A 14022-nucleotide genomic window follows, 5' to 3' on the forward strand; every position below is an offset into this window, starting at 1 on the left:
TACCAGACCAGGTTAGGACTAACCTAACTAACCCTCACATCTCAAAGGTCATCTAGTTCCAAACCCTAGAGAAGCACTACTTGAAGTGATTTTGAGACAAATGAGTAGAAAGCAGGTAATTCCATCTAAGCAATGATGCAGGCAAACCAAAATTACATTGTTAGTTAAGGGTGAATAGGTTCCCTGTGTCATGGGTGGAAATATCACAGTGGCTGGAAAGAGAATAGGAAGCTGCTATGGAAATTTGAGATTGTGTTGTTTCCAGCAAAGTGCAATGGAAAACAACAGAGTAGGAATTTAATACGACACGCTGTGTTAATACAAAAAAAAGGGTGTTAAACCTGTCACCAACCTGCCCTTAAAATAGTTTCTGACACAACTCTTCAAGGAGAAATCATACAGTCAAGCAGAGAGATCTCAGTTTTTTTTGCTAGAAGCCTTTTGCAACAAGCAGAGCTCCCCTGGTGGCTTGAATGTTTGGTTTGCTTCACGTTCAAGCCTGTTTTTCTTTTAATTGTATGCAACTCAAGAGGTTATCGAGGCTGATGCTATTCATGCAAACAGGAGTTGGATGCAGCTGAATGGACGTATCTTTTTCTGCTCTTTTATGTTTAAAATGACTGACTACAGAAATTATTTAGAGTTAATGGGATAGATCTCATCTCACTCGTGCTGGAAGAAATCCCATGTAATTCTATTGACTTCAAGGTCAGCTGAGATCAGAATTTGGGATACCATCTTCACAAATTCAATGTTTTCAATTTTCTCTTGTCTTTACCTTTTCCAGCAGCTATAATTAGCTCTTAATTAATTAAAATAGAACACAGACCCTGGTAGGGCTCTCCCATAGCGTTGTATCAGTCTGCTCTACGCTCACTCCATGTATCGGTTTTCTTAACAGACACATGAGGTCTCTGAATGCTTTAATTAGAAAAGCCAAGCCTAATGTTTCCAGCTCTCCATCAAGCCCTGGGTCAGGCCCAGAATATTCACAACTGAGGCTGCAGAACATGGCAGCACCCAAGAACTTTATAGAGCTCCCATATGGGTCCATCCCATTTGCAATGCAAGGGAAGAACTTTCACCTTCTGTAGGGTCAAGTTGTTGCAAGTAAATACACTAAATTAATTAATTATATAATTAATACACAGCACTAAAGCAGATCATTAGCAAGAAATAAAAATATTACCATTCTGCTTTGTGTGTGTGTGCAAAACCGATTTTTTTTTTACAACAGAAAGGCACTATTTACAGATTACTGTCTTCTCTCAGTTCTTTCAGATGTGAGTTAGAGTGCTGTTAATCTTTAAACTGCTAGTGAAGTTTACACACTCTTGCAAGATCCCTTCTCTCTGCCAGTGGAGGGGAGAGGGGAAACCCACGTGTAAGAAAAAAAGCTCTGATCACAGCATCCATGCATCTGTTTTTTGGTTTTCAGTTCTTCTGTTGACAAGCCCCTTCCTTCAAAAATCACAGCTCCTTCTCTGTGGTCCTCCCACTGAAAGGGACTTGTCAGGGAGGGGTGGCCCTGACAAGGAAAAATAGCTTCTTTACCTTCCCTTTTAACAATGGATTAATCTCTCTTTTGTTCTCCATGAGAACTAGGTGTCACATTTCAAAATGCACTTTTAAAACAGGTATAATTAAAGCTCGGCAAAAGGAGGGAGGCAGAGAAATTAGCAGTTAAAATGGTAATAAAGGCATTTTAGAGCCGGCATGAGCTGGAAGGTACTTCATCCCACCCCAATGCCACACAGCTACAATTACACTCCATTGCAAAAGAAAAAAAAAAAAAAAGTAATTATAAAAATGAACTTTTCTTAAAAAAATAAGCACTTTGGAAAAAGATTATTCCTTTGAACATCCAAGCACTTCAAAAAGAGGATGAATTAGTGCTGACAAGTTAATAAAGTAGCCATCAATTATTTAAAATGCGATGGCTCTTCTCATACAGCACTTCTGATTAGGAAAACATTTCAAAAACGATAAATTAAGAGTTATTCTTCCGAAGTGAAACGGACTCAGGCTTCAAGTGCAGGGAAAAAAAAAAAAGAATGTGACTTTAAATGAGCCTGGCAAGAATGCAGGAAAGTTCTTTCTCTTGAAGACAGCAATAAACTGCACTGTCTGGGACTTCATAACAGTATGTTTCAGGATGCAAAAAGTAAACCAAGCAAAGAGAAGGGAAAAAATACGCACTGTTGTGATGAAAAGACACAATCCTGAGCTAATAGGTATGGAGACAGTCAAGAAAACCACCCCAAATTCCAGCACTGCCAAGTTTAGAAAAGCAAGCAATGAAACTTGCCTAGTGAAAAGACAGTTAGGAATGAGAATCATAGAATGGCCTGGGTTGAAAAGAACCACAACGATCATCTAGTTCCAACCCCTGCTATGTGCAGGTTTGCCAACCACCAGAGCAGGCTGCCCAGAGCCACATCCAGCCTGGCCTTGAATGCCTCCAGGGATGGGGCATCCACAACCTCCTTGGGCAACCTGTTCCAGTGTGTCACCGCCCTCTGTGTGAAAAACTTCCTCCTAATATCTAACTTAAACCTCCCCTGTCTGAGTTTAAAACCATTCCCACTTGTACTATCAGTATCCACCCTCATAAATAGCCGTTCTCCCTCCTATTTATGTGCTCCCTTCAAGTACAGGAAGGCCACAATGAGGCCTCCCTGGAGCTTTCTCTTCTCCAAGCCAAACAAGCCCAATTCCCTCAACCTTTTTTCTTAGAAGAGGTGCTCCAGCCCTCTGAATCTTAGAGGGCTGTTGGTTTCAGAGTGATACATTTCTTATTTAAGTGCAATTCACCAGACTTTGCCTTATATACTTATAAGTGGATACTAAGAGCCTTCTGGACATTGCAGATACCGTCATCAATCACTGAAACAACCCTAGCAACTTCCAAACGCTGATTTAAGGTGGAAGAAAGGTAGTTGGAGAAAGAAATGGAAAGCTGGATGAAGCAGAGATTTTTGTGGTCATTGTATCTGAGTTTCAGCACCTAATTCTGAAAGCACCCCTAGGTCAATGAGGTCAACTCTACCTCTGCATCCCAGGGACATGCTCTCCTGCTATGGATACTATAGGCTTAATGAGGTTACAAACAAGAAATGAGAAGTTTAAGGTCTAAACAAACAGAAGTGCAGCCAAGCCAAACGGCTTCTCCTCTGGACATAAAGATAAGGGGCTCTTTCTGACACCAGCAATGTGGGTTCAGCCATATGAGGGAAAACGAGGATGTATGGGAGCAATACTACAGGTGAAGGAGTCTAGACTGCTTTGCTAATTAAAATAATCAATCCAAGTCTGCGGCTGAGCTTGGCGTAGGTATATTTGTTTTACTCCCAACTTTTGAAAGAGCTGACTGAAAAAAAAAAGAAAAAAGAGCAAAACAGAGAAGTTGCAGTGGTTCTACCAATCCAGCAATTATTCAATGAACTGCCATGTGGTTCTGGGTGAAGACAAACCTAGCACAACAGAGTTCCCTCAAAGGGGTTAATTCTGCAAGAAACTTCTCTGCATCTCACTGATGGCAGCAAATCTGATGCACTTGGCATTTTGCAGGCATTCCCAGTACTATGCTGGTACATATCCCATAATCTTCAATTACTGCATACTCCTGTTGACTTCTGGCCAAGCAGAAATAGTTGTCTGTGTGATGAGTGCAGCATTTAAAATTAAAATCCTATCAAAAGGAATTGAAAAAGGGAAGGCAGACAATGCATAGAGTTCCTCCCATCACCCTAGGAAGAACATTAATTCAGGAGCAAAAGAAATGTAATAAAAATCCCTCCATCTCACTATAGTGCATCTATGGAGACAGGATTAACCCAGAAGGTGTACAGGGAATTGCAATGACACAGATAGGATATGCCAGTGAGATGTCAATCTTTGAGGCCAAAAAGACAATGCCACCTATTTCTTTTTTTAACTCTCTTTTTGTTTTCTGTTGCCTCCAGCAAGAAATGGAGTGCACTTCTCTTTTTGCTTTGGTTGAGCACCACTTATCAGACTAATGTCCAGAAAAGTAACAGGAAGACATAGAAAATTCACAGTGGCAAATTCAACCTCTCTTTGCATCCATTCCAGTTCCCAGAGTAACCTTGAGGGCCCACAGCCCTTTTTGCTCCCTTGATCTCCATGGAGTCACATTGGCCATGCAGCAACCCATCTCTCTCTTGGCTGCCTGCTCCTCTTCCCATGCAGACCAAAAACTGAGGATGCCTTTGATGGCTGGTAAAGTCAAATATATCTCAAAAAAAAAAAAAAAAAAAAAAAAAAAAGGCAGCTCTTGGAAGATCAGATTGACAGAGTGCTAATGCGGTTCTGTCCCTGTCAGCACATGTGTCAGAAACCATTACTTCTCTCCTGCTTGTCCACCAAAAAATCCTGCTGCAGAAAGATCAAAAGAGACAGCAGTTGCTCTATCCCCTCCAACCCACCCTGAAAACACAAAGTTTGACCCTGTTCCAGATGGGTTTCTCACCACCAGCAGCTCAGAAGGTTGTGCTTTTCCGACCCGATGCTGCCAGTTTCAAAGATGTTCAGAGCAATGGTTATTGCTTTTGCTCAAACCCAGAGCTTAAGGCTGGAAATACAGCTTTCTCAGCCTGGGCCATCATCTAAAATAACCCAGCAGAAAAAGCCCTAAGCAAGGGAAGCTAATGAGATGAATTCAATCACCTTCAAGTATTGGACCACAGGAATGATGTTGGCTGATGCCCTACAAAGACAGAGATTTAGAAAGAAAGTCACATTAGCCAGACAACCTTTGAACAGCAAGCTTTACCAATTAAATTCTTGAAAAAACATTTAAGATTTACTGATGAAAAGCACATTGTAATTGCTGAGAGACAAGACTGGATGATCTCTTTTTATTAACCGGTCTGTTTTTCCCATAACATCTTTTGATTAGACTTATTGGTACAACTGTACTGACAAGATCATAGTAGCTAAACTGACCCTACTAGCACAAACAGAGAGGTACACTTTAATAACACTGCAGTAATTTAAACCAGACATCACACATACCAATATACAACCACAGGCAGTGGTTGTGTGAAGGATGCAATGTGGACATTGGATTAATTCATCTGTTTCATATTTAATGCAGCTTTGAGACACAGAATCATGGAAAGGAGTAGCAAGTCCAACTCCTGGCTCCATACAGGACATCCAGAACCCAAATCCTATGTCTAAGAGCAGTGTCCAAATGCTCCTTAAGCTCCACCAGCTCGAGGCTGTGCCCACTGCCCTGGGGAGCCTGCTCCATGCCCATTACCCTCAGGTGAAGAACCTTTTTCTCACATCCAACCTCACCCTCTCCTGATTCAGGTCTACTCCGTATATCGTACACATGACACGATAAGGGACTGCAGCCAAAAACTGTAGCTTGGGAAGTTCAGATTAGACCTGGAAAAACCTTTCCAGGAGGAGAGCAATGCTGAACCAGTGTCCAGATGCTCTCCACCTCTGGAAGTTAACAAGACTTACTGAGAGTCTTCCTTGGCAAGTGGCTCTGGTGGTCCTACTTGAACACAGGAGTTGAACTGAGCTCTGGAGGTCCCTCCCAACCCAAACAACCTGTGATTCTGACAAAAAAAAAACCACCATGATTGACCTTACATGTTGTTGACCAGTGTCTGGTTTCGGGCTGGAGATCCAGACGGATGAGACCAACTTTCAGAGGTCTCTCTTCCACTAACATAGCTATGATCCTAGAATACTACATATGTACATATTGAAAAAATAGTTATTAAATACCTGGAAATACTGGTAACACATCATCTATGAAGTTCAAAACGAATCTGGGCAGGTATGGGCAAAAAACTGTAGTCATATGGTTGACTTAGCAAGGTGAACAGAGCAAGTTGGTAGTTTCAGGAAGGACCATGATCATTTTTACCCAGTTCTCACAGCTTGTCATCAGGACTCAGGCTTTTCACATTTCTCTGAAGCGTTACTTTCTAACAGGTAGATAAGGTGTGATTTTACTTGCTACCAAATGTTTGTTCAAACTGGAAAGCGATTCTCATACATTATAGACAACACCATATAAAACCACAGAATCACCAAGGTTAGAAAAGACCTCCAAAATCCAACCATCCACTTATCACCAATACTTCCCACTAAACCATGCCCCTCAGTACAGCACCACACTTCTTGAACACCTCCAAGGTTGATGACTCCACCACCTTCCTGGGCAGCCCGTTCCAGCTCCTGATCACTCTTTCAGAGAAGCTGCTCTTCTTAACATCCAACCTGAATCTCCCCTGGTGCAACTTGAAGCCTAGTTGCCTCTCTCCTAGTCCAGTCACTAGTTATATGGCGAAGATCGGCTTCGTGTGGAGTCTTGTGAACCATGAGAGATACAGTATGCTAGCCCACATTCAGTAATGAATAAACAGGCATTACATGGATTTTGGCCAACTCCAATGCAACACTGCACCTGCCAATGGAAGAGACACCCAGAGACTGCAGGGATTAATGACAGGCCATAGAGATTTCAAATCATAGAATCATAAAATCACAGAATGGCATGGGTTGGAAGGGACCTCAAGGATAATGAAGCTCCAACCCCCCTGCCACATGCAGGGTCATCAACCTACACATTTAATACCAGACCAGGCTGCCCAGGGCCCCATCCATCCTCCAGGGATGGATGGGGCATCCACAGCCTCTCTGGACAGCTGTTCCAGCACCTCCCCACTCTCACAGTAAAGAACTTCCCCTTGACACTCAACCTAAATCTTCTCTCCTTCAACTTAAAACCATTCTCCTTGTCCTGCTCTTACCTATCTTTACAAAGAGTTGACTCCTCTCCTGTTTGTAGGCTCCCTTTAGGTCCTGGAAGGCTGCAATGAGGTGACCCCACAGCCTTCATTTCTCCAGGCTGAACAAGCCCAGCTCTTTCAGCCTGTCCTCGTAGGGGAGGTGCTCCAGCCTTCTGATCATTCTTGTGGCCCTCCTCTGGACTCTCTCCAACAGCTCCCAAACATGCAACTGCTTTCTTTGGGTCCAACTTGACACAGACATAGAATGCTTTGTGCAAGATGACTTTGCTCTTCCAGTTCTGGAGAGGAAGAAAATAATTCTGCCTGCAAGAAACGTTGCTCCAATATGTCTACATGCAACTTAAAGCCATCTCCTGCCTAGGCTTTACATTCAGTAAATGTTAAGCTTGATTTTCAAAATAAATTGAAGCATTGCCATAACAGTTTGCCTAAAGCTAGCAATTGCTTTTATATAACTTACAGCTTCATGATCAGCCTCAGTGGAGAACTTACACATCTGCATATGACTTACAAGGGAGCCTCATAAAGCCTTCCCCAAAAGGCAGTAACTACTTTAAACGTTTCCCCCAGAGGAAGAATTATCTAAAGAAATATTTAAAGGAACAGGGAGATTCAGACTCCCACAGAGAGATAATTTTGTCTATCTATTCAAAGTGAAAAAGAAGATTTGTGACATGGGTTCAGCTGGCAATGCTGCTGCTGACTTGGTCAGTCTTCACAGAGATGAAGACACCTGCAAAGCACTTTTTCAGACACCATGTTGCTGAAAACCAGGTGAAAAGCAAGGGACAGAGCCACAGGTGGTGTCTCTAAAGCCACGCTTGTCCTCGAATGGGAAAAATCCAATTGATCAGCCAGGCCTACTCCTTAATGGTTTTTTGATCGCTGGAAGCCAGACTGAAAAGACAGCTAATTTGTTTACACTAATAAATAATAACACCCACTTGCTATCAAAGCATGCGCTCATCTCGACTGGTGAGCCATTTAAATGCCACTCGCTGCGACCATTCTTCTTCTTAACACCCAGTAATCTGACAGGGAGAAAACATGCCAAAGCCACCAGCAACGCTTCCTTGGAAAGTCACTAGCAATGCCTTTGTGTGTGGGGTAAGCAGTGCTAGCAGTGGAGTAATTAGCTCCAGCAAGCAATTATCCTGCAAACAGCTGCATGCTCTGACTTCTGAAGGAGTTTTTTACTTGATTTTCAGGCGCTGGAGCTTTGCCAGAAAACCATCAGGCCCGTCATCGACATAATTCTGCTATAAAAAACAGCAGTCACACTGATGCTTTAAGGGAAAATCCTGCCCTGCTGGTGGAAAGATGGAAGCCACGTGCACTTCACGTTGGATGGAAATGGGGTGATGCATCTTCAAGGCCACCATTCGTAGTGACCACCTGGTTGGAAAAATTGATCACGCTGACATGAAACATACAAGAACAGGCTATAGGAAGCTGTCAAGCTGCTTGCAGCCTAATTTAGTATTGATTTAAGCAATTACAGCATAAAGTTTAACGTGGAATAATTCTGAAACAAATTAGTTTCACGGTTTTTCAGTCACTCTGAGTAAAAGGAGAGGAATTTACAATATTTCACATTTACGGCTGGAAGAATGGAAACAAGACCATCCTCCTCGTTAAATGCACTATTTACTATGGGCAGCTGCAATCTTTTCTTGGCATAATCTTTAAAGAACTGCATTTGTCTGAAGATATGGTGTTGTAAGATACTAGAAAACCTCTCCTCTCTAAGCTAATTCAGGTCAAACACGTAGTGATAGTTATCACCAAGAAGTTATTATCACTCCGTGCGGTGGGAGCTGATAAATGCTTGAGTTGTGTTCACATCACAGCAGTGGCTCCTCCTGCAGGAGCTTCAGAAAGATGTTCAGGATAGAAGGGAGTGGTTGAACCGTGAACCCGTCCATGGATGACACAAGGGAGAAAAAAGTAACACAGCTTAGGGAGAGAGGTGCAAGGATGACTCACACCACATATCCTGTTTTCTTTACATCTGTGATTTAGGCATCCATGATCTCTGGGCAGCCTGGTCTGGTGGTTGGCAACCTTACCGGTGGCAGGGGGGTTGAAACTAGATGATCTTTAAGGTCCTTTTCAACCCAGGCCATTCTGTGATTCTATGATGTGATGAGGGCAAAGATTCCAGGCTCCAGCACTGTCACCGTAAGAATAACCCTTCTCCTTTTAACGCAAAATCAATAAAATTATTTTAGGGAGCTATTTGGATGACTTGGTTCAAAGAGGCAGCCATTTTTCTTCTCTTGCACAAAATTACCCTTCTGTAATGCTGGGAACAGGCAGACCTTCTGACCGTGTAAACTCTGACCAAGAATAATTCCAGTTCATAATGATTTCCATCCATCATGAGAAATAAATTACAGGGGCTAGACAAGAAAATTCCAAGCCATTCTGTCTCTTCAACCCCAAGTGAACTATAAGAAAATGCTTTGCTATTATATAACACATTTTCATGGCTACCAACAAGACACAACACACAGAAATACATTACCGCATTAAGAATCCAAAACAAATTGGTAAGGTTAACAACCACCACGGTCCTGCTCCAAAGCTTGTGTGTTAATGCTACTGTAAAACATTTTCAGCTCTCAGTAAGGTCAGCTGCCTGTGCAGGCTGAGTTCAGGCTCACACTCACTTCAATTCCCAGAAGAGAAAACAAAAGCAAGGCAAACAATACACAGTGCAACACAATATACCTAATTATCTCCAGATCTCTCAACGTGAACCTTAAACAACATCCTCAGTGGAGCCCTTGAATCATGGAAGAGTAGAGTTCTGATTTTAATTGTAACTCAGAGTTTCAATCTTCAGACACTTTTCCTGTTATGGATGCCAGAACAACTCTAAAACTTACTTTTTTTCCCTTCCCTTTTCCAAAAAATCAAAGTTTGGAAGATTTCTGCATGTCTTGCAGATTTGGCCTATTTCTCTTCTCCAAGGTACTCACAATGTTGAGGAATTACTGGCAAATAACTGCAAAACAAGGGCACATTTTGTAGTTTCTTCCCCACTCTCTGCTATTATTGCTCAACCGATGCACTCAAGTTCATCTATAAAACTCCTTCTGTTCTCATTAAAGTTGCTTTCAATACTCAGCTGTTGTTTCACCCCTGCTGTGGTTCTGCTATAACATCTCATACCTGATTGGCAATACTTCAGCAGTGCCAAGGGAGGAGAAAAAAACAAATGTCATCAACTCCATCTTCTTAAGCTTAAAAGAAGGCTCAGTGTGAGATACACGGCCATAAAGTGCTCTTGGGGCCATGCCCTCTTCTCAACTTAAGCTGTGTATGCTCAGTGAAACCATTTTTACGTTGGTAATTATTTACAAAGAGCTTTATTCCTCCACTCCTCAGTTTTGATAGCGGAGTTTCAGAGAAGGCTGTTAAAGCTCTGTCTTGGCAAGAATGCAGTCCAGGGATGCTGTGCTTCTCCAAAACTTCATGTTAACTCCTGGAGATTTTCTAAACCACTTATAGAAGGTTTTGCCCCCCTTCTAAGGTGCCCGTTCCCTTCTAAAGGCTTGGAATCTAATTTTGCTTTGCCACTGTAAAAAACATCCAATACCCAAACCCAAAGCACCCAGACAGGTGCAGCTTTAGTAACCATTAATACATGCAGAAAACCCAGCGACTTCACCCAAATAACGATGAGAACAGTAAATGCCACTAGTATGCATCATTAAAATATACATACATTTTTAGAGATATAAACTAAGGTTGAAAGAAGCCATAAAAACCTTGGGAGATGCACATTACTGCCTAAGAACTTCGCAAATATTATTCATTCCCGAAGAGACAATTTTATAGATAAGAGGGAATTATTTAAAAGGATTAAAAGAGCTTGACCCTAATCACAGCAAGAGTCTGTTAATTCATTCTTTTCAGTCCCATGCAACAAGTATAATATCAGGATGTTTTTCTGAGGCTTCTGAACTGTCCCATTACCCATGTAGTTAGGATGAGATGTGTGTTTATTGCTATTATCACTGCTTCACATCAGAGCTTTAAAAAGCTGTTTCATAAGAGACTTCTCATAGAAATACTCTTAACTTCAAAGCCAAATCTCTCAAATCTCTCTTATCTGGCTGAGGTAGCAGTACAGCTGCCTTGCTGCGACAGCACCACGTGAATCACAAACATGCTGCACTAGGGAGGCAAAACATCTCATATCTGCTCCTCTTTTGGAGTTTGCACATGTGTATAAGTCCAACTGCACCACCCTATGATTTGCAAGCACTTCCAGAACTCCCAAGGGAGACAAGCATCATCAAAACCCTTGAAAATTAGCTTTTACAGTAGGGCTTTCATTTGTCATCGCAGTGGCTACTGGGTGCTTTAATAATTGGTATGGCTCTGAATGCTTCCAGGGAGGGAGCATCCACAACCTCGCTGAGCAACCTGTTCCAGTATCTCACCACCCTCACAGTAAAGAACTTCTTCCTGATATCTACTCTAGATCTATCCTCTTCCACTTCAGAGCCATTTCCACTGGTCCTGTTGCTACCCACTCTTCTAAAAAGTCCCTCCCCAGCTTTCCTGTAGGCCCCCTTCAGGTACGACCCAGGACTTGATATCATCATTAGGTGGGCAGGAAGGTAAGCTGCTGGTAGCTCACCCAGTTCCTACCTGCAGAAGAGGCCGCTGCACACCCAGGACCTTCATGGTATCTGCATTAGCCAATAACTTCAGGGGGTCAGACGCCTTCGTGACTCCTTCGATTTCTTTATTGATCTCAGCCAGGACCTGATTCAGGAAGATGTTCTTGATGTACATGGTGAGGAACTCACGGAGAGGACACTGTTTGGTTGGGCCAAGCTCCATGGCGTGCTCTATCTCCTTGATGAATCTGGAAAACGAGAAACAAAGCGTTCAGAGGAGTTAAACCATGCAGTTAAACGCATGCATTTGTGATTCCTACACCCAAAAGCCAAGCACCAGTAGTAGGGAAGACAAGACAGACTATGACGTGAAGTGTGAAGAGTAGAGAAGATTTATAGGGTGGCCTTCAAAAAAACATATAATGCTAACAGATGGTGAGACAGATTTGATGGCTGGAGAAGGAGAACAGACAACATGGGGAACTGGTGAGAATCTACAAGCCAGGCACAATTTTTGTTTATCAACCCCAAAATGACTGATTTTGCTCTACTTGAGACTACTGGAAAGGCCTTTTCTTTTAAACAAAATCAGGATGTCAGAAATCACTTCGAGAAGGCAAACTTCTGGGGATGGTCACTTGATTCAGACAGGTTAATTCCCCACCTCTAAAACAAACAGACATAGTTAACAGCTCAAAGTCTAGAGATACCATAAAATAAATTAAAAAAAAGCAGTGGAATAAATGCCGATACCATACTGCATTATGCATGTCTGTATTATGCTATATTTTTATTATGTGTTATTGTTTCATTCTAGGATCCATTCCTGTGTATGCAGAATGACATACCAATTCTGGGAATATTTTAGCACAGAATGCTTGCCATCTCCTCCTGCAAAGTATCTTCATCTCAATGATGCCATCTGTTTACCAGATAGGAGTTTCTTCTAGAAACAACCTCGTCATTTCTTTCATTTACATTCGAGGCAACAAAATTAGTCTTCCTTTCAAATTCGTATATATTTACATAATTAGGTGTTGAATAGCAGGGTCATAATGGACTAAGATGTTCTATCCAAAAGAGAGAAATATGGATGGTATTTGCGTTGCCCTTCCCATCACAGTGTGCAGGTGCCTTGCAGTCTTTTGAATCTTAATTCCACTCCTGGATGAGCTGGAATTGTTTTTCTCTTTGTTTTATAGATCAGGAATAGAAGCAAGTGTTTGAACCTGCATCCCTCAGCACACGTAGCAGCCCAGCACACCACCATTTCTTCACTAAGAAAAATTTTTCTTTGTCAATTAATGCATATTTCAACAGTTCCATACTGGTCAGCATTTACAAAGGATGAATTTGTGCTAACCATTTCTTCCCCACACACTTCAGTAAGGTCTGTTTCTGCAAACCCATAACTTCCTACCTCCTCGTTCAGCACTCCAAGAGGAGGCAGCTTTCTTTCAGAGCTCCTGTCAATTTCAGTAGCATGATTTCTTTCAAATCCAAACAACTTCCTCCCTAATGCCCCTGCAGTGTTGACTCCATCAGAGCATTTAGGATGATGCAGCTGTTGCTTCTGCGGAGGGAAACATTTGCACTAAGTTTGAGAAGTGCTTCTCTAAAGAGACATACTGCACAAGGAGAAGTGCAAAGGATGGCAGCTTTACTTCCCAGCTTTCATGGATCGATAGAGTGAATAGGCTTTATCAAAGAGGGAAACTGCAGAGTCATCTGGGAAGAGAGCACCACCGAGCTTATCTCTGAAATAATAGATTTAATGTCACCAGTACCAAGTGACAACCACTGATGCCCTTAAGAGAACGCTGTCAAGTCTGAGGGAACCTCATTCAACTGACTGACTTACTGCATTTTTCCACGTCTGCCAACAAATCTGCAATGTTCTCCTATTTTTTTAAAGCCTCATTTACACAGTGATGGGTAGAACTCATTAAAAAAAAGTGAATTAGCTTTTATAATTCCTGCACCCTACAACTACATACCACTACCTCTCTTTCAGATGGGAAAGGGAAGACAAATCAACTTGATCCTTTCAGTATATAAGGGAGGATGCTATGAGAAAAAGTGGGACAGACTCTTCAGCAGGGTCTGTTGTGACAGGACAAGGGGGAATGGTTTCAAACTAAAAGAGGGGAGATTTAGACTGGGTATAAGGAAAAAGTTCTTTACAATAATGATGGAGAGGCACTGGAACAGGTTGTTCAGAGATGTGGTGGATGCCCCATCCCTGGAGACACACAAGGTCAGGATGGATGGGGCTCTGAGCACCTGATCTGACTGCATGTAGGTGTCCCTGTTCACTGCAAGGAGTCAGACTAGATGATCTTTAAGGTCTTTTCCAACTCAAATGAATCTATGAATCTCAGCTTTCAGTGAAACGAAGGGAACAGCTCTCCATTCTGTAACCCAGCACATGCTTAAACTTGGCTGAACTAACAGAAACACAAGAAAGCTTTCAGAAAAAGAACAGCCCATACAAACTAGAAGAGCTCAGATTTGCTGATCTACAATCAACCTCTTATCAGGCAGTGGTGTGATGGTGTTTCTAAGTGTTTCCCACAGCAGAGACT

The 14022-nt window shown here is 42.2% G+C and overlaps 1 protein-coding gene across 1 annotated transcript in view; it reads right to left on the bottom strand.

Annotated features, from left to right (window-relative positions):
* The window catches only part of EXOC4 (exocyst complex component 4), a 392686-nt gene that overhangs the window by 93592 nt on the left and 285072 nt on the right, over positions 1-14022 (bottom strand). The window contains exon 11 of the mRNA XM_010710270.4: positions 11466-11685. Coding sequence (XP_010708572.2) covers positions 11466-11685 — 220 coding nt within the window. The remainder of the gene's footprint in view (positions 1-11465; positions 11686-14022) is intronic.

The sequence above is a fragment of the Meleagris gallopavo genome, chromosome 1, assembly GCF_905368555.1.
Source record: "Meleagris gallopavo chromosome 1, MGAL_WU_HG_1.1, whole genome shotgun sequence".
Classification (NCBI taxonomy): Eukaryota; Metazoa; Chordata; class Aves; order Galliformes; family Phasianidae; genus Meleagris; species Meleagris gallopavo.